General features: G+C 39.7%; 1 protein-coding gene across 1 annotated transcript in view; it reads right to left on the bottom strand.

The window, feature by feature from the left end:
• The window catches only part of NPSR1 (neuropeptide S receptor 1), a 150,216-nt gene that overhangs the window by 110,270 nt on the left and 15,531 nt on the right, over window positions 1-24,415 (bottom strand). Inside the window, exon 2 of the mRNA XM_014838764.3 lies at window positions 12,217-12,349. Coding sequence (XP_014694250.2) covers window positions 12,217-12,349 — 133 coding nt within the window. The remainder of the gene's footprint in view (window positions 1-12,216; window positions 12,350-24,415) is intronic.

Below are 24,415 nucleotides of genomic sequence, written 5' to 3'. Positions count from 1 at the left end.
TGGAATCTAAAAAAACCAAACTCGTAGATACAGAGAACAGGTTGGTGGTTGCCAGAGGTGGGGGTTGGGGGATGGGGGGAATGAGTGAAGGTGGTCAAGGGGTACAAACTTCCAGGTATAAGATGGACGCATTCCGGGGATGTAACGTATGACACGGTGACAATAATCAACTATATTGATAGTCAACTATATTGATAGACTATATTGATAGTCAACAATACTGTATTGTATGTTTGAAAGTTGCTAAGAGAGTAGATTTTTAAACGTTCTTAACACACAAATTTTAACAATGAGAGATGATGCGTGCCAACTAAACTTATTACGGTAATCATTTCACAAAATATACATGTATCAAATTATTCCTTTGTACACCTTGAACTTACACATGTTATCTGTCAATTTTATCTCAACAAAGCTGAAAAAAAATGAGTGAGCAGAATTAAAATAAGTAAATGAATTGAGTATGAGACTCAAGAATTAAGGAAAAAAAATGAATGAAATCAGCGTAGGAAAGTGGTAGTGAACTCCACATGTGGCTTTGGACACCTCAGCACTCCTGGTCTCACCTCCTTGCTGAACCTCTCAATTTTCTCTTCTGTCAGATAATTAGCAGGAGGGTTTTGAGGGTGGAGAATTCCTGAGTTCATTAGCAAATTGTTCTCCAGAAAGTGCTTTGAGGCAAAGCTAATTTCCTTTAGCAAAATGAGAAGATTTGGGCCTATCAGAAGAAGGAAGTTATTTGAATGTGTGCCAAAAAATATGTTTTCTATCTTTCCTTTGTGGAACACACAACAGGAGTTGCTCTCATTAGCTCCCGTTCTTTATTGCATTTGAATAAAACAGACAAATCAGTCTTGAAGATGACAAATGACTAATAAATTTTAATTGGCACTTTAGCTCATAGAATATAAACAGTCATTAAATTCATACAGAAAATTGTTAGAATGGAAGTGCTAAAAATTGCAGAATGTGCAGCTTCAAGATTTTCTGGTTGCCTTCCATTCTCAAGACTAATCCTACAGCCAAAATTCCTAATGGAATATATAAAGAAGAATTAGTTAAGATTGTTTTGAAGGAATCAGAAATGTGGAGAAGGGGAAAGTGAGTTAAAACATACAGATGCAAAATTAAAACACTTCTCCATTCAAATATTCTGGTAAGTGATGTGTTCTTTGTTTTCACAAATACATGAATGCTGCTATAGTTACTGTGGGAAAAAAAAAAAGACAAATCAGGTGTGGATTCTTCTCTGACACACTGGCTAGGGTGGAAGAAAATGCTTCTTTTTAAAATAAGCCAATTATAACGGGGCTGGCCCCGTGGCCGAGTGGTTAAGTTCGCGCGCTCCGCTGCAGGCAGCCCAGTGTTTCGTTCGTTCGAATCCTGGGCGCGGACATGGCGCTGCTCGTCAAACCACGCTGAGGCAGCATCCCACATAACACAACTAGAAGGACCCACAACGAAGAATATACAACTATGTACCGAGGGGCTTTGGGGAGAAAAAGGAAAAAATAAAATCTTTAAAAAGAAAATAAAAAAATAAAAAAAAAATAAGCCAATTATACTTGAGTAGGTGTGTAAGTATCATTAGCAGATGAAGACAGAATCTCTGCCCTCAAGGAACTGGGGATGATTCTAGAACTATTGCAAACCAATAAGGTTTTTGTTTCCAGGGACTTTTTTAAACAAGACTCCTTGTGGATCTATGTTGATGGCTTCTAGAGAATTGTCTTATGACATTTTCCATCGTCTTTTACCACTGAGTGACCCCAAAGATATCGGTCAATTTGAAAGTCACCAAAGTGTCTTTCTTTAATGCAGTAAGTCAGCTTCTATAAACTTTCCTAGATAAATAATAAATTCTTACGAGATTTAACTGTGAGAATACTCAAGGCAGAATTGCTGATAATAGCCAAAATTGGGGGAGGTGTGGGAAATGTAAATAGTCAACAATGGGAGATTATCCACTTAAAGGGCAATCACTCAGTGGGTCACTGCAGTGTATGGAGGGCATGCCAAGTGCTGGCTGCTAAGATAAGAGGTCAGAAGAGAGCATGGCACTCTGGAGGAAGCATTCTCAAAGCAGGGGAATGGGTGGTCAAACAGAGATTCATTGTCTAAACTTCTCAGTTCTGAATGGAGATTAGAGTATGGAAGACAAGCTATGCCAGAGACTGCTACCTACCTCTATTCTCTCATTCTTCCTTAGGAAAAGAAATCTGACATTTTCTGGCCAATGGGCCCATGTTAAAAACAAACAAGCAAACAAATAGCTTTTTCTTCAGTAAGAGATGGCAGATGAAACGCAAGCAAAAGTTAATGGGTGGGAGTTCTGGGAATTCCACTTAAAAAGAGGACAGATAGCTGGCACGGGCCCCTCTTGTCTATCCTTTCCTCTTCCTTCCTGTTCACTAGAATTTGTGAATGATGGCAGGAGTTCTTGCAGCCATCTGGAACAAAGGGCCATCTGTACCAGGAGCTGACCTTGGGGATGAAAGTCCTTTAATAGAGCAGCAATACAGAGCAGCCTGGGTCCCCAACAATAAGGAAGCAGGATATGAGCCCTGGACTGCCTATCTGTAAAATTCTTTACATTAGTTCAAAATAAATCCTTATAAACGTAAGCCACCATTATCTAGATCTCACGGATGTGTGGCTGAATAGAATTCCAACTGATTTCACCAAGTAAATAAATAAAAGACCAAATAGAAGTCAAAATGTTCCTCGGTGAATCACTCATGTCTCCTGGTCTAAAAGTAGGAGGCTGTTCTCAAGAGGTGGAACTTGACGGGAAATATTGTTTAATGAAGGGCATTAGTGTTGCTTTACCCAATAACAACTGTTAGTGCTTATTTTTCTCCCTCAGAAGAGTCAGTTATAATGTCTCTGTAGTGTTCCAAATATTTGTGTCACTGATGATGTCAGTTAAATCCGATGATTTAAGAATATGTTTATATGAAAAAGGTTTAGTCATCCCTCAAAGCAACACTTGAGAGACAAAGACACACCTGAGCAAAGTACATTGTCCTGAATAAAAGAGCAAATGAGCTGAGAGCAGCAATGAACTTCAGGCCTTTTGGAGAACTTACTTCAGCAAGTGACTGAAGGATTTTAAATTAGTCATTTCATTCATTTCAATTCGATGAATGAAACAACTACAGTGGTAACATTAACAACTAGCGTTTATTGAACAATTACTCTGTGCCTCACACTGTATTGGGCACTTCATAGATAGGATCTCATTTAATCCTCTCCACATCTCTGGGAGGTATCCCACTTTTTGGATTAGGAAACTGATATTCAGAGAAATTAACTCACTTTTCCAAAGCCACAGACCTAGGGAGTAGAATTGTGAGATTCAAACCCAAGTTTGAATAACCTAAAACACTGGCGAAGCAAAATATTCATTCAAAGTGATGTTTGTGGAAATTTTTGTGTATTTTAAAGAGTGATTTTGTACACTAGTTGATAGAAGAATAGATACTTTGAAAATATTCTGTCTTCATTCAGAGTGTTGACTAAATTAGAAAACTAAAAATGTTGCCAGATCTGGCTCTTTCCCAAATTTGGAACTATTAAATTTTGTTTGCCTTTATGTAACTCCCAATGCCTCCCCAAAGGATTTGAAGTGGAAAAGTCTGAAATGGGCGCAATTTGTCTTCAATGGCGTTGCCGCCTCCCGACCCCTTGCTGTCCGTTCCCTCTGGGACCCTCCCTTTCTAAGAGCTCTCAGAATTTCATTCAGTGGGAAGCAACGAACAAAGCGAAGCACGAGGTCTGTTTTTGGAGTACTTTCACTTTAACAGCCTTCAAAGAAGTGGTTCTCCAGTGACAGACATTTCAGCTAATGTCAACAGGTTTGAGAGGCATTGGGATGGGGCAGAAGGACTTCCTGTTGTCCTGTCCTGCATGTGGAGTTGTCCATTAGTAAGGCAATCCCGGCACCCACTGTGCAGGCTACAAATTCAGCCAACTGGTCAGCTACAGATATTTTTATACTGAATCATAGCACTTTCAAACATCCTTTGAGGTTTATATTCAGCTCTCACATCCTCGTATCCTAGTTACTCTTATGCTCTAGCTTGGTCAGTACCACTCATTTATTAAATATGTTGGCGCCAAACTCTCAATTTTGCTTCCTCTAACCAGGTTTCCATTATCCTGAGGTGGTTCAGTGTACCCATGGATCACCCACCCTACACATTGGCCCCTTGGGAAGGTGCACCCAATCATGATTAAAATCTCAAGACTGGGAGAAAGACTGCCTGGGTTTTAATTTCTGGTCCACCATGCACTGCAAGGTCTGAATCTCTTTGAGTCTTAATTTCCAAGTCTGTAAAAAGGGGATTATGGCAGGGCTAGGTCATAGAACTATGGAGAGGATTAAATGAGATAATCTACATAAAGCGTTTAACATGGAGGTTGATACATAATAAGCATTTAACAAAATTTAGCTTCCATTATTGTGGCCCCATTTGCTAATGACTTTCCTGCCACTTCACTTTAGCTCCTCAGTACAATGGATACAACAAACTATACCATCTCTGCAATACTCACCTGAGAATATCTTGCTTCTTGAGTGCATCTTCACTTCCTTCCACCTCTTTGCTCAGGTGCTCTGACTAAAGTCACCTTAAGACTTTGTTGAGACCTCTCATCCTTAACCCTCCACTGTGTTTATATCTTTCTGACCTGCCCTACTTTCATTTCTTTCTACAGACATAGTCTTTTTGGTCCAACACTTCTATCATCCTCTTGACAACAAGTTTAACTTCCTTGCTTTCTTGTGTTCCTCTCTTACAGGCAAAACCTGGCCATGGATTAATTTAAGTATTTGTTTTGTCACTTCTTATACCTTAATGCTTTTGCAGTAATCCACATAAAAGGTGGTGGTGGACTGAACAAAGCTAGCAGGACAGAGGATGTGCTCAAGTAAAGCCTGAACATCTTTGCAAGGCCTATGAAGCTCCCATTTACCACTTCCTCTTATTTCTTACTACTATCTTTCTTCATCCAGGGTCTCCATCCCCCCATGCTGTGTTCCACCCATTCTGAGCCATTTGTAATTCTCTGTTGCACCTAGCTTTTTCCCTCTGTTATGGACTGAATAGTTGTGTCCCACCAAAATTCATATGTTGAAGCCCTAATCCCCAGTGACTGTATTTGAATATAGGGCCTTTACCAAAGCAATTAATGTTATGAGGTCATAAGGGTAGGGTTTTGATCTGGTAGGATTAGTGCGCATGTCAGAAGAGACAGCATAGAGCTTCTCTCTCCATGTGCAGGCACGAGGATAGGCCATGTGAGGACATAGCGAGAAGGCAGCCCTCTGAAAGCCAGGAAGAGAGCTCTCACCAGAACCCAACCAGGCTGGCACTCCTCTGATCTCAGACTTCCAGCCTCCAGAACTGTGGGAGAATAAATTTCTGGTGTTTAAGCCACTTTGTCTACAGTATTTGTTATGACAGTTTGTGCAGACTAAGACATCCTCTTCTTAATGCCAAGAGGAAAACCTATACTATTATAGCTATATTTATGCAAATGTATTGGCATTGCAGGGACACACTAATCATAGCAGCATCTTTATGTGAGAGCAACTCATTCATGCTGAGTTTAAGCCATCAGCCTCTGTTATAACATCAGTGTTTTATAGGGCCAGTGTTTCGTCACCGTTTTTTCCTCATATAGAGAACCAATACATGGTTCTCTGATAGAAGAGTTTTAGTGATAAGCAGGTATGAGTATGTGTTGATCTTGACTTTTCTTCTTAATCTAAGTGGTCATCTGATAATCATGAAGACCTCAGGTTATATAGGTTGCACTTGATATCATTAGGAAATTTCTTTTATGTTTTCACTCACATTGTTAGTGTTCCTGCAGCACATAATGGTTCAATTTTTTAAAAAACATTATAACAAAAGAAACTGGAGAAGAAAGCCCTAACATAGCATCTTCTTTTTTGTCTTTTTCTTTAAAGACTGGCACCTGAGCTAACATCTGTTGCCAATCTTCTTCTTCTTCCCTTTTTTTCCTCTTTTCCCCAAAGTCCCACAGTACATAGTTGTATATTCTAGTTGCAGGTTCCTCTGGCTGTGTTATGTGGGACGCTGCCTCAGCACGGCTTGATGAGTGGTGCCATGTCCACATCCAGGATCCAGACCAGCGAAACCCTGGGCTGCCGAAGCAGAGCACATGGACTTAACCACTCAGCCAAAGGACTGGCCCCAACATAGCATCTTCTTTGAGATGGATTTTAAAACTTTGAGACAAATGAATGAATTTTAAAACTTTGTCAAACATGTGATTTGTCTAAACCATTATAAATGTCGAGCTCCTCACGTTGCTCTCACTCTCCCCAACCCCACCCAAAAAGCTTAATGTTCTACTCACAAACTGAAGGTTGGATTCATACTTTTAGGGGTGGGCTAGAATTTTATGAGGGCACAAGCTTTTCAAATTCTGATTTAAACATTTTATATATCAGCAGTTGTAAACCAGTGGCCCTTAGGCCAGATTTGGCCTGTAGGTGTGGTTTTTTTCATCAGCACAGTGTTTGACAAGAATTGAGTTTGAATGCGCTTAGGTGCAGCATTCATTCTCCGGTTCACTTCAGTCTCCATCTCTGCTCGTCTCTTCCCCAGGCTCTTTCATACATTTACATTAACTGCTCGACTCCTGAAGGCAATTGAGATTGCGACCCCTGCTCTATATTGAAATGATGTGCTTTATAAATAACTTTTTATTGAAATAAACTGTATAAAGTGCACAAATAATAAGTATATAATTTGATGAATTATCACAAAGGGAACATATCCATGTAACTATGATCAAGGTGAATAAATAGAACATTACTAGGGCTAGAAGTCCTCCTGTCTTCATTTGTGCTCCCACCAAAGCAAATGCTGACACACATGGCTACAGTGATTCCAAGAAGCACAGTGAAAATTTAAATTTTTGATATATGTATACAACTGCATCAGCTTTCTTTTAGTTTGTGTTTCTCAGTTTATTATTTTTTCATCCTTTTACTTTACTATCCTTTTACTTTCCTTTTATTTTAATGTTTCTTTATCCTTATATTTAAGGTATATATCTTTTGTAAGAGATTAAAGTAGACATTTTTAAATCTAGTCTGACAATCTTGTTATTTTATTTGCAGTATTTAGTCCCTTTACAATTATTGCAATTACTGATATATTTGAAGATAAATGTACAAGCTTATTTGTGTTACCTGTTCTAATAATTGTAGTATTTTTCTCTCTCCTTTCTTAACTTCTTTTAGATTATACATAACCCATGTATACTATACATAAATTTATATATGTTTGTGTATTTTAAATATTTCATTTTACATCTCCCTTAGAGTGCTGGTAATATACTTTTTTATAATTTGAAGGGTTATCCTAAAGATTTCAACATACTTCCCTGACTTTTTTTTTTAGGTCCTGAAGTGTTATTGCAATACGTACTTTAGAAATGCACGTATACCCCAAATCATTTAGTATAGGGGAAAACGCAAGTGAATGCATTCAGAGCACTTAAATAAAAATCATGAAATAGGGTCTGTTATCTGAAGTGAAAGGGACTGAGAGTAGAACAAAAAAGCTAATCAATAGAGACTGTTTGGTGTGGTTTGGAGAAAGAGGAAAGGATAGGAGTAAACTACTCTTATGTTGACTCATTACTTCAATAATAGCTTTTTAGAACTATTGGGAAGAAAACAAGAAATCTGTGAAAATTATAAAATGTTCTTTTAATCATATGGAGAAGTTTTAAATAATCAAATATATTGAAATCAGATAGATTTTCTCTTTGGTTACTTACTAGATGGCACCTGAATTTTATAGATTTTGTTGGGTCCTTGACTTATTAGTATCTAATATAAATTAGTGCTTTTACTATATCCAAGACAATCCAAGGACTTCAAACTCTTTAACTCCCCAAGTCCCTTTTTTTGTTCCATTGCTATCACGTATATTTTTTCTTTCTGTTTTAAATTTTATATTATGAAAAATTGCAAATATATGTAAGAGTAGAGAGAATAGTATAAGAAGAATAAAGAAACTCCACTAGTTATCAATTTTTTTGGGTATCTATGTATACCCAACTCTGCACTCAAATTATTTGGAAGCAAATCCAAGACATGTTTTTACTTTACCTGTAAACATGTTGTATGTATCCCTAAAAGATAAGGATTCTTTTTAAACATAAAATACACCATGAGTTAACATAACTTCCAATTCAAATTCAAGATTACGTAGAGTTTACTTAGTCTCATAATTTTCATGTGTTTTAATTCACTTTGTATTTGTTTGATTGTTTGCTTTTTAGTCCTGCTTACCTTTATGGTACTTTGTGACTCTATGGTTTGATGTCTTTCAAGAAGTTTGGGAAAATTGATGGTCACAATATTTTCAAATATTGTTTCTTCCCACTCTATCTTATCTTGTTCTTTTCACTGGGAAATCCTTTTCAAAGGGAATCCTTTTCACTGTGCCCATATGTTTCTTATTTTCTTTCTGTATTTACATTCTCCATGCTTCAATTTGATTATTTCTTTATGACCTATCTTCCAGTTTAATAATTTCTCTTTAGCTATGTTTAATTTGTTACTAAACCCATCTATTGTATTTTATATTAATAGCTTTGGTTATTTTACGTATTTTATTCTTAAATTTTCTGTTTGCTTATTTTCTATGACATTTAATCCTTCATCCTATCTCTCAACTTCTTAAACAGATTAGTAATAGTAGTAAACTACGTGTCTGATAACTCCAATAGCTGAACCTCTTGAGCAACTCTTTTTATTGTCTATTTTCTCCTTGTTTTTAGTCAATTATAGTCTTTTTGCATCCTCAGTTATTTATTAAAAGTGATGAACATTATGCATGAAATATTATGGCTAATTTGATGTTATTGATGATGTTATCTTCATCCATAGAGGATTTACTTTTGTTCTTGGCAGAAGTTTCAGTAAGTGCAGAGGTAGGTCATGTTACTCCAGTTCAGGGTTTGAGCTGTATTTCAGTCTTTGTGAGGGCTGATCTATTTTCAGTTCACTCTTTTTTTTTTTAAAGATTTTATTTTTTTCCTTTTTCTCCCCAAAGCCCCCCAGTATATAGTTGTATATTCTTCATTGTGGGTCCTTCTAGTTGTGGCATGTGGGATGCTGCCTCAGCGTGGTCTGATGAGCAGTGCCATGTCTGCACCCAGGATTCAAACCAACGAAACACTGGGCCGCCTGCAGCAGAGCGCGCGAACTTAACCACTCGGCCACGGGGCCAGCCCTATTTTCAGTTTACTCTTACTTTTAAGTTGTAGCTTTTCAGCAGTCCTAATAGAAACCATGGGGTATTTATGAAAGCCCCTACACTTTGGCAGAGCAAGTTTTGCCCAATCAGTCCAGTAAGGCTGACAAAAGTTCTAGTCAGCTCTTAAGCTCCCACCCTCTGCTTTTAAATCAGCTAACGTCTTAAGAGGAATAGTGGTGCCAAATATTGGACTTACATCTCAGGGTTCCCTGCTCTATGGCATCTTGGCTTCTAAAGTCTTTGCTGTCTTGGTAGCTCTGTGATACATTCTAATAAATGTTTACACTTGTCCAGATTTTCTAATTGTTGTAGGTAGGAGTATTATTCTTAAACGAACAAGTTCAAAATTTTTGAAAGCTGAAGATCACATAATATATTCTTGAGCTATCATTATGTATCTTACAGTTATATACAATTCAGACTAGTTTATTTTTATCCATGACATATGTAAGTACATATGTAAGTATAAACATGAATGTGTATGTTTGTTTCTCTACTTTGGAGCTGGCTCCAGGGTTCTTTTTTAGGGAGGAACTTCCTTTGTTAAAAAAATGCCTGATTTTTTTGTTCTTTTGGAAGATGTAATATCCCCGAGGTCGTGGTTTGAAAAGAATAGGAGAAAAAACTCCTTGGCATATAATAAATAGGTATTTCTAGGAGAGAGAAAGTAGAAAAATGAAAATAAGACACAAACCTAAAGCAAGGTAAATCAAGAAATTTCTGATGGCAGCTGAAAGTTCTGAAACTATATAATATTTCATTTTAATATATTTGCTTTGCTGTAATGCAATCTCCCTCTGTTGCCTGAAACATTTAGTAAAGTCTTTTAAACATAGAAAGTCATGTTTCTGTGGATCATTTTAAAGAAAATAAAAGGGAGCTGAATGCCTTCTTAGGGTCAGTATGGATTTAAAAAAAAAAACAAAGACTAACTAGGGAAAGTGAGATGCCCGTGAAAGAGAGTAGTTGAGTAGAGTTAGGGAGTAAGAAGCAGAAGTGATGAGTAAGAATATAAAGTCCAGAAAATCGGAACAAATCTTGGGGAGCTCATTAACATGGCATAGGGGTCTCGAATCAAATTTATATAAATCTCAAAGAATAGGATCCTTCAGTTGATAGCTGAATAACCTTAATATACATACTGAAGACTCAGACAAATATTCTCAGCTTTCTTACCAAAGGATCTGAGACCATCGTGAAAGGTATATGGAGGAAATTTTCATATCTTAAATAATAACTTAGCTTTCTCGGCAAAACTTTCCTCTCCAAGAATTCTTATCTTGAAATGCTCCTGGTCTGACCTCTTGAGTTTTTCCAGAGGAAATTAACAAATAAAAAACAGACTAGGTACAACAATCATCAGAAGTTAAGCCCAGGTCAATATGGCAGACTATGGATTTGAATAGAACACACAACTTTTCTCTTTGATAATAGATGGTAAAATTTCAGTTATTCATTTAATGATTATTTTTGACAATACTTTAAATTTCATGCTGATCTCCTTGCCATCTCTAAATTCTTACACTCTAATGGAACACATAGTTCCATAAAATGTGGGCTGCAATTGAGGAAGTATAACGAAAGTAAGTTATTACACCCTCATCGAGGGATTTCGCATCTTAGCGTTAGCTGGATAATCCTAATTACTCTTTACTCCTACAATCATAGCAGTGAGAAATGGGGCTCCTGCTTACAGGATAGCCTAGAGTTTTACCCATCATAAGTTGCACTTTTTAGCTCAGGTTCCTCTTACCATCTCTATGTTTCTCAAGGGTGCCTTTATTTTTCATCCTGGTCACTGTAACTCAGGCAGATGGGATTTCTACACTTCGTTTGAGAAAGAAGTAGGGGAATTTCAGGCTATCAACAATGTATGGCTAATGTTCTCTTGTAAGTTACAGTGTCATATTGTGACCCAAGACTAAATTCCCAAGAACTCTCCACTGCCATTACCGCAACTGAGAGTACAGCATAGGTTGGAATGTACCAAACAACCCTTTCTGACAGTCATCTACCATTGATTCTTGTTAGCACTTAACACTTTAAAACAATTTTTTGCATTTGCCTTACAGTCTGACCCAAATTGAACTCATATGATTGCCATCTTGTTCCCAGAACTCAGGACACCAAGCCTGTCTCAGGCTGGACTCTCTGGGAATCCCATATGCCCACTCTCTTCTCTGGCCTGTGCAACATGACTTTCCCTGGTTATGTTATCCTTTTGAATGTGGGCCCTATCTATTTGGACTCTACCCATCTCTGTGGGTTTCTTTTGTTCACAGACCATTTTTTTAGCTTAAGAATGTATCACCATTCCCCCTCTAGGTGTGATGCATTCACACTTTGACTGTACTGGCCATTCCCAAAATCCACATTTTGGCATCTTGATCCTAGATATTATCTCATGTCCTTCTACTATGCCCAGTAGTGGTGTCACACATCACTTACATTTAAAAAGCAATGCCCACAGACTCAAATCTGCAAAACACTTGAGACTTGACATTTAGTATTGAATAAAGATAATTCTGGTCCATTTTCTGGGATATATTCCTTAAGCTCATAACATAGTATGATATACTAATACTACCTTAGTGAACTAGGGAGGCTTCTGTGTATAGAAAGCGTGAAACCTTATAGAACCCTTTCGTGGCACTGATGATGGTACTTTCAAGTCTGTGTATGCTGAGTTATTTTAATAATGGAATCTTATGGATATTTAAATGTGTTAAATTTCCTGGAAGAAAAATTCAAACATGGGATTTATATCCCTATAGAATTTACTCCCACATTTGCTGATGCCTTTGGACTGATAAGATACCATTTCTAGTGGTAAAATAATTGGAAGTGAGGAGCCATAGAAATTTTACACACAACCTCCTCCTCTCCCACCTGCGTAGTTACTTACCTGTGATGGCCAGCTGGGTCACAAAGAAGGTCATTCTCGACTTCCTCTTCCTCCTCCATATGGAGAACAGCACGATGGAGTTTCCAACAATGGTGAAAACAAAGAGGACCCACAGAGTTATCAGCTGCTCAGTCTGTAAGAAACAAAGCAACACAAAACCGGTGCCCCAGTGAGGGCCAGGGTGCTTTATAGAATGCAAGGCTCGGGGTTGTTGCTGGAATGTCTTCCTCCTGTTCTCCTATCCCCATCCGTGAAAGCTCTCTCTCAAGAGAACAAAGACACAGTGGTCCTTATTTGCACAGATAGCAGTATAAATTGACGCTAACTTAAAAAACAATCTATTTGGAATATATGTCGAGACAAAAATATATATGTATATATGCCTTGACCAAGCAATTTTAAGTCCATGTGAAAGAATTCAATGTATGAATAAAGAACACTACAATCAGAAAGATGTGCATATTTATTGTAAGAAGAAATTGGAAATTGTTTAAAGATAACAGGATAGTTAAGTAAATAAGGCACTTCAATTCAGTGAACTATTGTGTAGCTATTAACGATGACAGCCGTGAAGATTATGTAGTAACATTAAAAATGCTTATAATGGTAGGTGGAGAAACATGATAAAATTGCATATTGGGTATGATTACAACTCTGCAAAATTATACACGTAGGTAAAAGACTGCAGTAGACTGAAATGTTAAGAGTGGTTATTTTAGGGTAATGTGATTATGGGTTATCTTACTCTTTTTCCTTTGGCAGAATTTTATAATATAGCAATATTAAAGTTCCACTGAATAATGTATAGTTAGTAAAAACAAACAAACAAAAAAATCAGGAATGCTACTCATTTAATATTCCAAGTCCTTCCTAAAAATTTTTTCGTGATTCCTTCAAACAGAGCTTTTCATCTGTTTAAAGTCCATCGCCCAGAATAAGCAGAGGGCCAGGGCTCTGGGATAGACTGGACAGAGGAGCGGGGTAGGGCTGGGCCCTGAGTGAAGAGTGTGGGGCCAAGGCGATCCAGAAGTGAGCCTGAAATCAAAAGCCAAGAGGCATCAACCCAAAAGGTCTGGGAAGAATTCTGGTCAGAATGCAGAAGTCTAAGACAGAAATCTGAGAGCTGCTTCTGTTTCGAGGAGAAGATCAGAAGAGCCTGAAGAAACCCCTGTGGTGGTAAAATTGTATGTCTCAGCTTGGCCAGGCTAGAGAGCGCAGCTGTTTGACCAATGCTAGTGCAAGACATTGCTGTGAAAATATTCTGTGGATGTGAGCAACATCTACAATCACTTGACTTTGAGTAAAGCAGATTACCCTCCATAATATGGGTGGGTCTCATCCAACGAGTTGTGAGCCTTCAGAGCAAAAACTGAGATTTCCTAGAGAAGAAGGAATTCTTCCTCAAGAATTCCTTGAGTAACATAAGAATCGTGGCTGAATTTCCAGTCTGCTGCCCCCTTTATGGATGTCAGACTTGCCAGCCGCCACAAGCATGTAAGCAATTTCCTCAAAATAAGTCCTTCTCTCTCTGCGTTCCTATATACACCTGTTGGTTCTGTTTTCTGTGCAGAACCCTGACTAATACACTCCCTGAGTGTCTGAGGCATCGGGGCAGCATTTTTTCTTAAAGTAAATTAATTTTATATTATACGATAACAGATGAATAATTCTTCTTTAGAAAGTCTAACAATTCAGATAAATCTCAATTCCCTTCATCACTCTCCATCTTGATCAACTCCCCTCTCCCAGAAGGTAAACATCATTTTGAGTACATTGTATATCCTTCCAATCCTTTGAAAAATACTTTATAAACACCCCCCCACACACACACACTGACATACACACACACACATACATATCCATAGCAAAGATATAGTAGTTTTTGTGTGGATATTAGTTTGATATTTACTATACTCTACACATTGTGGAACTTGCTTTTTAAGTCAGTTGGAGGAATGACTAAATAAAAGATGGTACTTTCATACTTTCAATGGAATACAATATTTCAATTAAAAGAAATGGATTAAACGTACTGGAAATATGTTGAAGACGTAGGGAAGCATATGGACTGACGGAGAAGAGGGAGCTGATAAGCGTACTGAGTCAGCCCAGATTTTCTTAGCATCTAATTCTCCCTGAGCATAACATGACTGGGACTCCCTTGCATTGCCAGGTGGAAGCCTGAACCTGCTCTCTTGGGTTCCAGAGCTAGGGGCAGTGTCTCACAGTTGCTCCTCCAGCCCGTATCCTTCCAGAAGTCCAGCTGGAGCTAGCATCTCCATGAGTCCTGCACTTTATCAAGCTGATATTTAGGTTCTCCCTCTCAGATTTACAGATGGGTTCCTGAGGCCCTGGGTGGAGGTCAGGGCCTTGGAACTGCCTAGTGGTGGAAGTTGAGAAGGATGGGCATTGTGGCGGTGCTGGGGGGAGGGTGGGTACACAAGTGGAGTGGGAGGACCACAGAGTTGACAATCTCTGCTACTTTGAAGGGCACAGGTGGCAGATACCTCAACTCCAGCATGCTTATGTTATCTCCCCTTTGGAGAGTGGGGTCTTTGCCCAAGACCAGGCCATGTACTTTTTCTCAAGTGCTTTTCTGAGCAGGAGGAGCGTATTCTTCTGGATGATTCATTTCTCTAGAGGTCTAGATATGGGTGGCATTGAGAAAGCATCAGGAATGGAAACTAATTATTATAAAAAGAGCTATTGTGGGTGGACTGAGGGAATGAGTTTTTGTAAGAGAATTCTCTCCTTTGAGATTGATGGACAGTTACGCCATCAGGAGCAGATCCAGCAGGGGAGGCCTTTGATGGACTAGATTGTGGTTTCTCATTCAGCAGCTGGTGTGTAGGTGGTTGGACATAAATGAGTGGTTTGAACTTGCAGGGCCTACCTTTTAAACTTGTAGAGCAATTTGGGGACCGATGTTAGAAACTAGATGGCTTGGAATTCTCTGTCAGCAGGAGGTCTTGCTGACACTATGATGCTGATAGATCATGCAGTTGAGGACTGGGGTGCGGGATGAGCCATCCATGTCCCCAACATAGTCCTAATATAGTCTGCCCTCAGAGAAGATGATGGTGTCCTGGAAGGTGTTTATGGTTCAGGAAAAGATGAAGGAGAGCCTAGAGCAGGTGGTGTGACAGGTGTGTGCGTGCAAAGTCCTTTCAAGCCCTGCTGAGAATGCAAATGAGAGATTTTCTAAGATTTTCTCCTGTTTCTTTCAGGAAATCTGTTTCATAGGAAGAAGCATTTCGATGCTTTTAAGTAATTTCTTTTCTTCGAATTACAGAACACTGTATTGTGTCCAGCAAATTTTCTCAGCCTGGGTGATGGTAGGGGTGGTTCATTTCCACACCTGTACTGTACCAAGTTGACCTCTGTTGAACTCTTTCAGCCTCAGATGAAGAAAGAAGGAAAAAGAATGCTTCTAATATTTCTTTGCCAGACCAGAAATACAGATCTCCGTGGGGAGTGGGGAGAGAGAAAATTCTGGAAGCAGATAATGGAAGCATGCTACTCTGCCAGTGATGGTAGGGTGTCAGGAAGGTAGTGGATACAGGGCTAGTGGATACAGCCTCCTTCCTGAGAGTCTGTCCTTACCAGCACCATCTAAGGCCCTGCCCAGTTGCCCACATCCCTTCTACTGGGAGAAAGCAGTTCGTCGCCCATCTCGGCCATCAGGTCAGCAACATTCAGTGAACTTCCCACAGAAATGTGCCACAGTCTGAGCTTTTGATCACTTCCTGTAGTGTAATTCCCCCGGGGCCAGCCTCCCCTGCACTGATTCTCTGGGGAGACTCTTACTTCATGTGAGAGAGTAAATGAGTCAGTCTGCCCTGCCCTCAGAACGTCTAAACCTGATAGAGATTCCTCCAATTTTCCATCAACCTTCCCTATTTTCTACTTCTGACACAAGATTTTTTCCAACTAAAATTACACTCTGAAGGCCTTTTGGATGAGAATTAGAAAGAGGACAAAAATTAATCAAGTGAATTCTGGGTAATTTTGAACTAACGTGGGTCCACGTTTTTTCCAGAATATCTCTCTCTGCATGCTCCCCTTTCTTCACTTAACCAACTGCCTGTGGTTAGTATGATTAGGTCATGTTTCCAGAAAAACAACCTGGAAGTGGGTAAATGGTCTGCTTTTTTCATGGCGAGCTGGTGATTATGCTGCTGGCATCAAAGGTCAGATTTCCAGAAATCACGTTTCTCTCCAGGGGAGGAGATCTCTGGCCTCCCAGTGGGCATGGATGGGCTGTTTTCTTTGTCTTTGTACTGCACAATCCTGACCCAGGCGTCCAATCTCTTCCAAGTAAGCTTGGGGCTCAGATCTGCTCTGCTGGGAGCACAGAGTGACAAACACTGCAAATCAAACATCCTGGCTAGATGTATCAGTGAGTTCAAAGTCAGGCCTCAGGAGGGCTGGCATAGCTGGTGCTGGCTTGGCTGAACCTTTATGTTAGGAGCTTGCCCAAACTGTGCCTTGGGCTGATAGACACAAGGCGCTCTGTAAATAGGTCAGGGTCTATTCTCTTTGGGATTAGATGATGGCTATGAGGTAGGCTGAGCAAATCCCATGACTTCAGGCCCCCTCATCCTGCTTGGGGGTTTTCTATTTGAAGACAATCTAACCTTATCTCACAAGCTTCAGGAAATTTCCAGATGGAGGAAATCCCCCACTGTTGCATTCTGGAGTCTTCCTAAGAGCCATGTTTGTTTATTTGTTTGTTAATTCATTCAGCATCAATTAATTGTCTACAGTGTAACGTCTTGGCATCACAAGGGAAGATAAAACATGTAGAGTGTAGGGGCCGGCCCCATGGCCTAGTGGTTAAGTTCATTGTGCTCTGCTTTGGCTGCCTAGGCCTGGTTCCTGGGGGCCAACCTACACCACCATCAGTGGCCACGCTGTGGTGGCAACCCACATACAAAATAGAGTAAGATTGGCACAGATGTTAGTTCAGGGCAAATCTTCCTCAAGTTAAAAAAAAAAAAGAAAAAAATGTAGTGTATAAATTATACTCAGCCAAATTTAAATCCTGTTTCACCAAGTAGTACAAGGATCATTAAGTATGAAAACACTTAGTTGTAAGATCATTTATTCATAGCATTCTTACCCATGCATTCACATGCACATACACACAAATCCCAAGGTAATATGAGGATTTGGAAAATTATGACAATGGGAATTGAGGAAACAAGTTCAAAGGCATTTGAGCATCACAATCAGGTGAGCGATTTGGTAGAAAAGTGGGTGGGCTTTAAAATCAAGCTGATGTGGAGTCAGATTCTTTGCTACTTTCTAGATGTGTGATACATCAATAAGTGATAACCTCTCTGAGCCTGTTTTCTCATTGATAAAATGAAGATAAAAATAGAATCTGCCCCAGGATACTTGTGATGAATAGATATGATAATGAAAATGGAGATTTCTAGCTCAGTGCTTGATGCATAGTATACACACAATAAAAATTGGTTTCTCTCTTTCCTTAGTTTCATTGACTACATATAGATTTGAGGAGTGATTTATAAATAACTCACTACCATTTCAACATGATGCTTGAATTCATGCTTTTTGTCATATTTTCAGTTCCAGTCTATCGGAATTTCACCTGAGCCTAACAGGCACTCCACCTCTGCACCCTGGTACCCGCCAAGGGACTGATGGTGTCCCAACACCATTCTCAGAATTATTGCCGAGTATAGTTGGGGATTAAATGCCCCCTAGTGGTCGTCTGAGGAAAAATTCCAGACAGAAGTTTGCACTGAGTAGAAGTAATAGGCGAATTTGGAATTTTTAAATGGCTAAAGACTACAGTGCTTTCAACTCAGTTACATGGTTGTGGGCTCACAACTAATTGGTTTTCAACCTCAAGTTTATGAGACCAAGCGGTGACATCAGCCCTCTGCAGATCAGAAAATTACAACCTGGGATTTCGAGGGATGAATTGCTGGATTCCCTTGAAGATGCTGGTGATGTCACAGGGCTGATATCTGTGGGATATCTTGGGATATCCCATAATATCCCAAGAGCACCATGGGATATGCCTCTAGAGACAAATGGATGCCCATGAAGGCAGGCATTAGGTCTGGGTCTCCATTCCAGGCTGGCATTCTGTCATCCCCACAGAAAGTGCTTAAGAAATAGTTGTCGGATGACAAGTGCAAGGGTACTTATAAGTATCACAGAAAAGGTTACCTGAAATGGGAATTACATCAGGAAATGCATGACATTTACTTGGGTACTCTAGCTGAAATTAGACATGTCAGATTTGTCTGGAGAGGAAGACACGATTTATCCAAATTCAAGGAATAATAATCTTCTTTTCCAGTGGAGTACTGGAATCTGGAAAAAAAAACAGTCTGAAGTACCTTTAACAATCATAGGGTGAATGGGAATTAATATTGTTTGAATGTGTTGCCTAGCACCTGACTGACTGAGTTTGTAATGTATAGTAGGTGTTAATAAATGTTTGTTATTGGTTGATCTTCACGTGCCACTCACCATTTGAGAAGCTTTACATACTGCTCACTTAATCATCACAACCTGACTGATGAGCTGTCACCGTCTTCAATCTTACAGGTAGGGAAATGGGACTCAGAGAACTTCTAACCTGGGCTACCTGGCTCATAAGTGATGCAGCTGAGATTCGAACACCATTTTGCTTGACTGAAAAGTCCATGCCTTGCTTACTGTAGCAGTTTTCTGCTCCAATCTGGGACCAGTTGGTGGTGAACTTGCCTCATTTACGTTCGATTTTCAAGTAGGAAACATCTTCATTTTCCTTCTGACCCAAAACTTGTCTGAACCTGGGTGTCCGGAGCTGGGTTGGTGTCAAACTGTGTTGTCCAGGACTGAGAGTAAGGTCAATGCTCAATATGTGTTTGAATAGGTGGACACTGGAGCCATGTGTGGCTTCCACACAACAGTAGTCAAGAACATCACACAAGATACGGCTGCATCACAGAACTTTCTGTACTCCTTACATTTTCATTGTTCATTTTATGGTTATTGTTATTTCTGCGATGTTGCAGATGAATATCACAAACACCGGAAGGAGCAAAAATATCTTACATGCCAAGAGAGGAAATGAAGTCTCAGAAAGGTTATGATTCAGCCTCAGTTCTCAGCGAGCAGGAAAAGAAGCTGTGCTGTCCTGTCACTGAGACCCGTATGCCACCCATCATTCACGGCACCTGGGCTCTGAGGCTGCTCCAGGCCTCATTAGTTTGCTTAGGTGGGTTGGCAATATCAAAAGCTGATATCTGAAAATGTCTAATTCCATCGAGGATGAGTCACTCTGTAACCAGGGAGTGCACAATTTCAAGTGAGACCGGGAGGAACAGACTGCAAAGCTTTGGATTGCTGGAGCTGCTTAATTAGACTGCGGGAATGAGATACATTAGGAGGCTCTGGAAACCCCTGGACAGGAGCCATTTCTGAAAAGTTGGGAACCTCTCATTCAGGAGTTTGTCCCAACTTCTCCCTGTGTCTTGTCCTCCCTGCTGCTTCAGAAGCACTGCCAGGGGGTTGACAACCAGTGACGGCCAACCAGGAGGCGTGCAGGTAGGACTGGGCTTGCTCAGGAGTGCCCACCTGGGCTTCTTCCCCATAGCCATCACCTCCCGATGATGCCCCTTTGGAAAATCTGCACTTTCACCACCCTCCCAGGAACTCAGCTGGGAGACACCCTCGCAAATGCAAGTGAATTATTGTCATCACAACTCTCTATCTGCACTCGCCTTTTCTAACTGTTTTACTTGGAACTATGGGAACTCTATCTTTGATTACTGAGGGTAGCCTTCGTTTCTAATACTCAATTATGAAAAATATGTAAGTAGATTTTCAAATTAATTACTCTTATTAAAAAATAGGAAAATTCCATAAAGCTATATCTAAGTGTGGATGTTAATTCCAGTTTCATATTTTTGTAAGGCTTTTCACTTCGCTTTAACAGGGGTCCAGAGCATGGATGTAGATTGCACCCTCCGACTAAGGGCTGGTGGGCCTCCCGCATGAAGAACAGAGATGTGAAAGGATTAGGAGGTGGTGTAGCAGCCTGGTCTGCTGAGATTGACAGCAGGGCTGTGGCCCAAGATGGTCCCAAATAGTTGTGGGCTAAGAGTTATTCTGTGAATTCCCGTGTAGTATATCAGAGGGGAAGGCATTTACCCCAAGGGGAGAGCCTTGGAACAGGTATATTGGTGTAGAAATGATACTCAGTCCTGAAGTGGGAAACTGTCCTTCAAATCATGTTGCTGTGAACATGATTATGCTGGGTTGCATTCTGTATAATCAAGTTCAACAAATATTTATTGAGAATCTAGTAGCAAAGTTCAATATGCTTTGGGGAGAGAAGGCAGGCTAAGTCAAGGAGCTCAGAGTCTGATGGTGGAGGCACATATACAAACAGTAATTTTCAATGTGAGCTACCATAATAGAGATGTTGTAGAATCCCAAGTAAGGGACGTGTTGTAGAACTTGAGGAGGGGCTGGTCATGCCTGTCAAAACATGGAACTTGGAGAAATTAATATGTGAGTTGAGTCTGAAAAAATGAGTAGAAGTAGCCAAGCAAAGAAGTAGCATGCCTGGCAACAGTCTAAGTGAGGGGCGAAAACTTTCAGGTTAAAGAGGACAGAGAGGGGCCATCCGCGAACATTAGGTGTTGTCACAGAGCAGAGAAGGGCTTCTAATGAGAAAGTGATCCTTTGTCCTGAAAAGCAACTATTTAAAAAATGGGGCAAGGACCACCCTGGGTCTTTGTCTTGAGTTAGAAGAACCTGGTATCAAAAGAGAAGACTCTTCTCCATCTGGAATCATCTCTAATTGTCTCCATGGCCTGAACTGCCTTTGCCTTACCCCTCAACACCGTTATCATAGGGGACAGAATATAAATTTAGTTCCTTCAAACTGGAGCTGAACAGGAAAGTGATTCACTGCCTAATGATTATTTCTTAGCCTCCAGGACATATTGAACAACTGCATTGGCTCTTTCTACTCTGACCAGAAAGGGTTAGCTATTGGTCTGGAGTATTTTATCATTATTGCTGCAGGTCATGTTTAGTATCTAATTAACAATGTTAATTTCCCACTGCCTAGTTTTTCTCATTCCAATCAAAGTTTGGTGCATGGGACTGTATTTGCATGACTGTCTGATTTAGCTTTCTGGTTACTAGTAAATTCTCAGATTTCACCAGAAACAGAAATGTCGGAGTCCCACATTCATTTTAACGTGAGTCCCTTCTTGTGACCCATTCTTGGGTCACATGAGGATCTCCAGATTAATCACAAATAGGGTGTATTGGAAGATTTGAGGCGATTAAATTTTGGGATTCCATCTGAATTCCCATAACATGCCAGAACACAGATGTTAGAAATCATCTGAAAACCCACCGGGCTCCAAGTGCAGGTAGTAATTAATATTTGTTGAACAAGCAAAAGAGGCATCTACTATGTACCAAGAATGGAGATTAACACTAAAATTGCTATTTGAGCTTTGGACCACTGAAATATAGAAAACTAACATTTGGATAAATTAGGTCCAAATCTCTACAGTGTAGTAGAAACCAAAGTAATCACTATGTAATAAAAATATCAAGGAGCTATTCTTCCTGATGATCCACATAATTAAAAAATATAAGCCTCTGGGAATTTTTTTTCTGTTTTGGAGGCACTAATAAATGGGAAAGCGTCTGAGGAACATTGCCCCTGAGAGCCCATCTCAACTCAGACACTGATCCTTCAGTCTGTAGTTTCCAGTCTGTCTAGGACGCTCAGAATCAAGAGCTAAAAGAAACCTGGGAGAGCTAGCAAATGGAAGAGCAGAAGCAGATGGGAGGCCAGGGTATGGAGCTGATCATCTGGTAGATAAGAACATGAGAGGGGCTCAGTACAAGGATTCCAGGGAGATGTCCTAAATTGCTTCTCTTGGGGGCTTCATTTTCTGTGCATCTAAGTTGGGTGGTTGGTCAGCAGAGTTTAAAATGCTAATGAGTTAGTGTGCACCCAATTCATACAGCTGGTCATCTGCCTTGGTTTCCATTTGTCCCTTCATTTCCTTGCCTGCATGTTCTGGTCCCTTATATGCTATCTGAGTCTTGCAAGCCACCCCTGTTCAGGGTCAGGTGCGAGTCCCTCCACTTCTCATCAGTCACTCCATGGGAGCCTATCTGAGGTCTACAGATGCAGCCACCTGCCTGCCTCCAAGCATCACTCCCACCTGAGCTTCTTGGACTTTGATGGAGTTGGCCACAGCACTTTGGATCTATGCTCAGAAGCCCTGGTTCCCTAGCAGGGGCCAGATCACCAGGCCAGGTTGGTCCTCTAGCCTGAAGCTTACCTCTGTCTAATCCACCTTCCTACTGTTCTCTGTTTGACATGATGTCCAAGCACACTTTGTGGTTCAGCCCATCCCAATGAAAACAGAAAAATGATGCAAGATTGGAAAAATGGATTTTCACAGGTTGCATGCCTAACCAGAAATCACTATCAATCTCAACTGGGGGTTGGAGTGGGAAAACAGTTATATGGGGAGCTATACAAGAGAGGGGGAAAAGAAATGAAATGGGAGAATCATCGCATTGCCCCCAGCAAATTCCTGAATTCTGCTGTGGCTCTGGAAATGTGTAACCTTAATTATGTAAAGATCACATCCCTCTCCCACCCACATAGTTCATTACTACAGAGACATTGGCAGCTCCCAGACCCTTCCGCATGTGATCCTCAGGGGCCAGTACTTGTCTGGACCCTGCTCTCCCTCCATTGGCACACTTTCAGAGCCTCCTTTAAGGTTTCACTGCAGAGGAAATTGATCCTTTCATTTGTTCTCATGGAAATACAATGTGCAAAATCTATTTGAGAGGCTGCATGGTGCATTTTACATGATTATCATTACATGTTTCTGATAATAAAAGTAATATGTGCTCACCATCAAAAATTTAGTAAGATAAAAAAAAAGTACAAAGATAAAAACTTACCATCCAAAGAGAATTTCTCACTTTCCCATTTTGTTATATTCTTTTCCATATTTTCTGCTTGAATATCTATTTAGCTTATAAAACTTGGACTATATTTACATTACATACTATATTTACATTTTATTGTGCTTTAGAAGAACCTTTGATATTGAACACAGAGCAGTGGTTGTTTTAGGTTGATAATATTCCTTAATACTCCATCCTATGGTTATGTAACAATTTTACTCTTCTATTCTCGGATACGTACTGAATAAAACAGCTTAAATCTAAGATTGTGTCTAAAGTTTCTTTGACCCTTTCTTTAGAATTCTTATGGTTCAATCCTGCAAGCAGAATTACTAAGTCAAAGTGCAAATACATTGTTTAGGCTTGCTGTATATTACCAAAATTCTCTCAGGAAAAGTTGGGTTTGTTGTCCCGATTTACTTCCCCACCAACAGTTTTATAGAACTGTCACATGCTTTATGTAACATTTTTCTTTAATATTACCCAATCTGATATCTCATATTATATTTTATTGTTGTTTGTATTGTTCAGACCACTAGAAAATATTTTTATATGTTCTTTTAACTCTACACTGTATCTAAAATTCTTTTTATTTTCTTTGCTCATCTTCCCTATTAGAAATATCTTCTTTTCTTCTAAAGGCTCTGGTCTTTATGTATTAAGGACTTTAATCACGTTATACTTGTCACATAATTATTATATATATTATTGACTATAATATTATACATATTTATTTTTATTGCAAATAATTTTCTCAGTTGTTTCCCTTTAAATTTTTATTTTTAGGCTCAGAAAGTCCTTGCTCATCCCAAAATCAGTCTGATAATTATACTTTTTTTCTAGTTATTTTTAAAAAACTGAGTTCCAAATCCAACTGAAATTGGTCTCATATCTTTACATGGGATAAGAATCATCATACATCCACCCTTTTTGTTGCCACAGGGGAGGAAGACATTTCCTCTACCTGCTCTGGGTTGTTCTGGCCGGAGAATGAATTAAATTGACATGAGACAGAATAACAGGAGAAAATGAAACAAAGCTTTATAACAAGTATACATGGAAGAGGCTCAGGCAGACTGAGCAACTCAGCCAACTGGTTGAGGCTACCTGTTTAACGTATCTTCAGCTACAGAGAAGGAGGACATTTGGGGTAGTGATTTGGGGCTTCAAAGGGAAAGAAGGCAACCCACATGGAAATGGAAAAGCAAGT

Source organism: Equus asinus, chromosome 1 (genome assembly GCF_041296235.1).
Source record: "Equus asinus isolate D_3611 breed Donkey chromosome 1, EquAss-T2T_v2, whole genome shotgun sequence".
NCBI lineage: Eukaryota > Metazoa > Chordata > Mammalia > Perissodactyla > Equidae > Equus > Equus asinus.
Note: the sequence above shows the minus strand (reverse complement) of the source record. Positions and strands in the feature narration are given on the sequence as shown.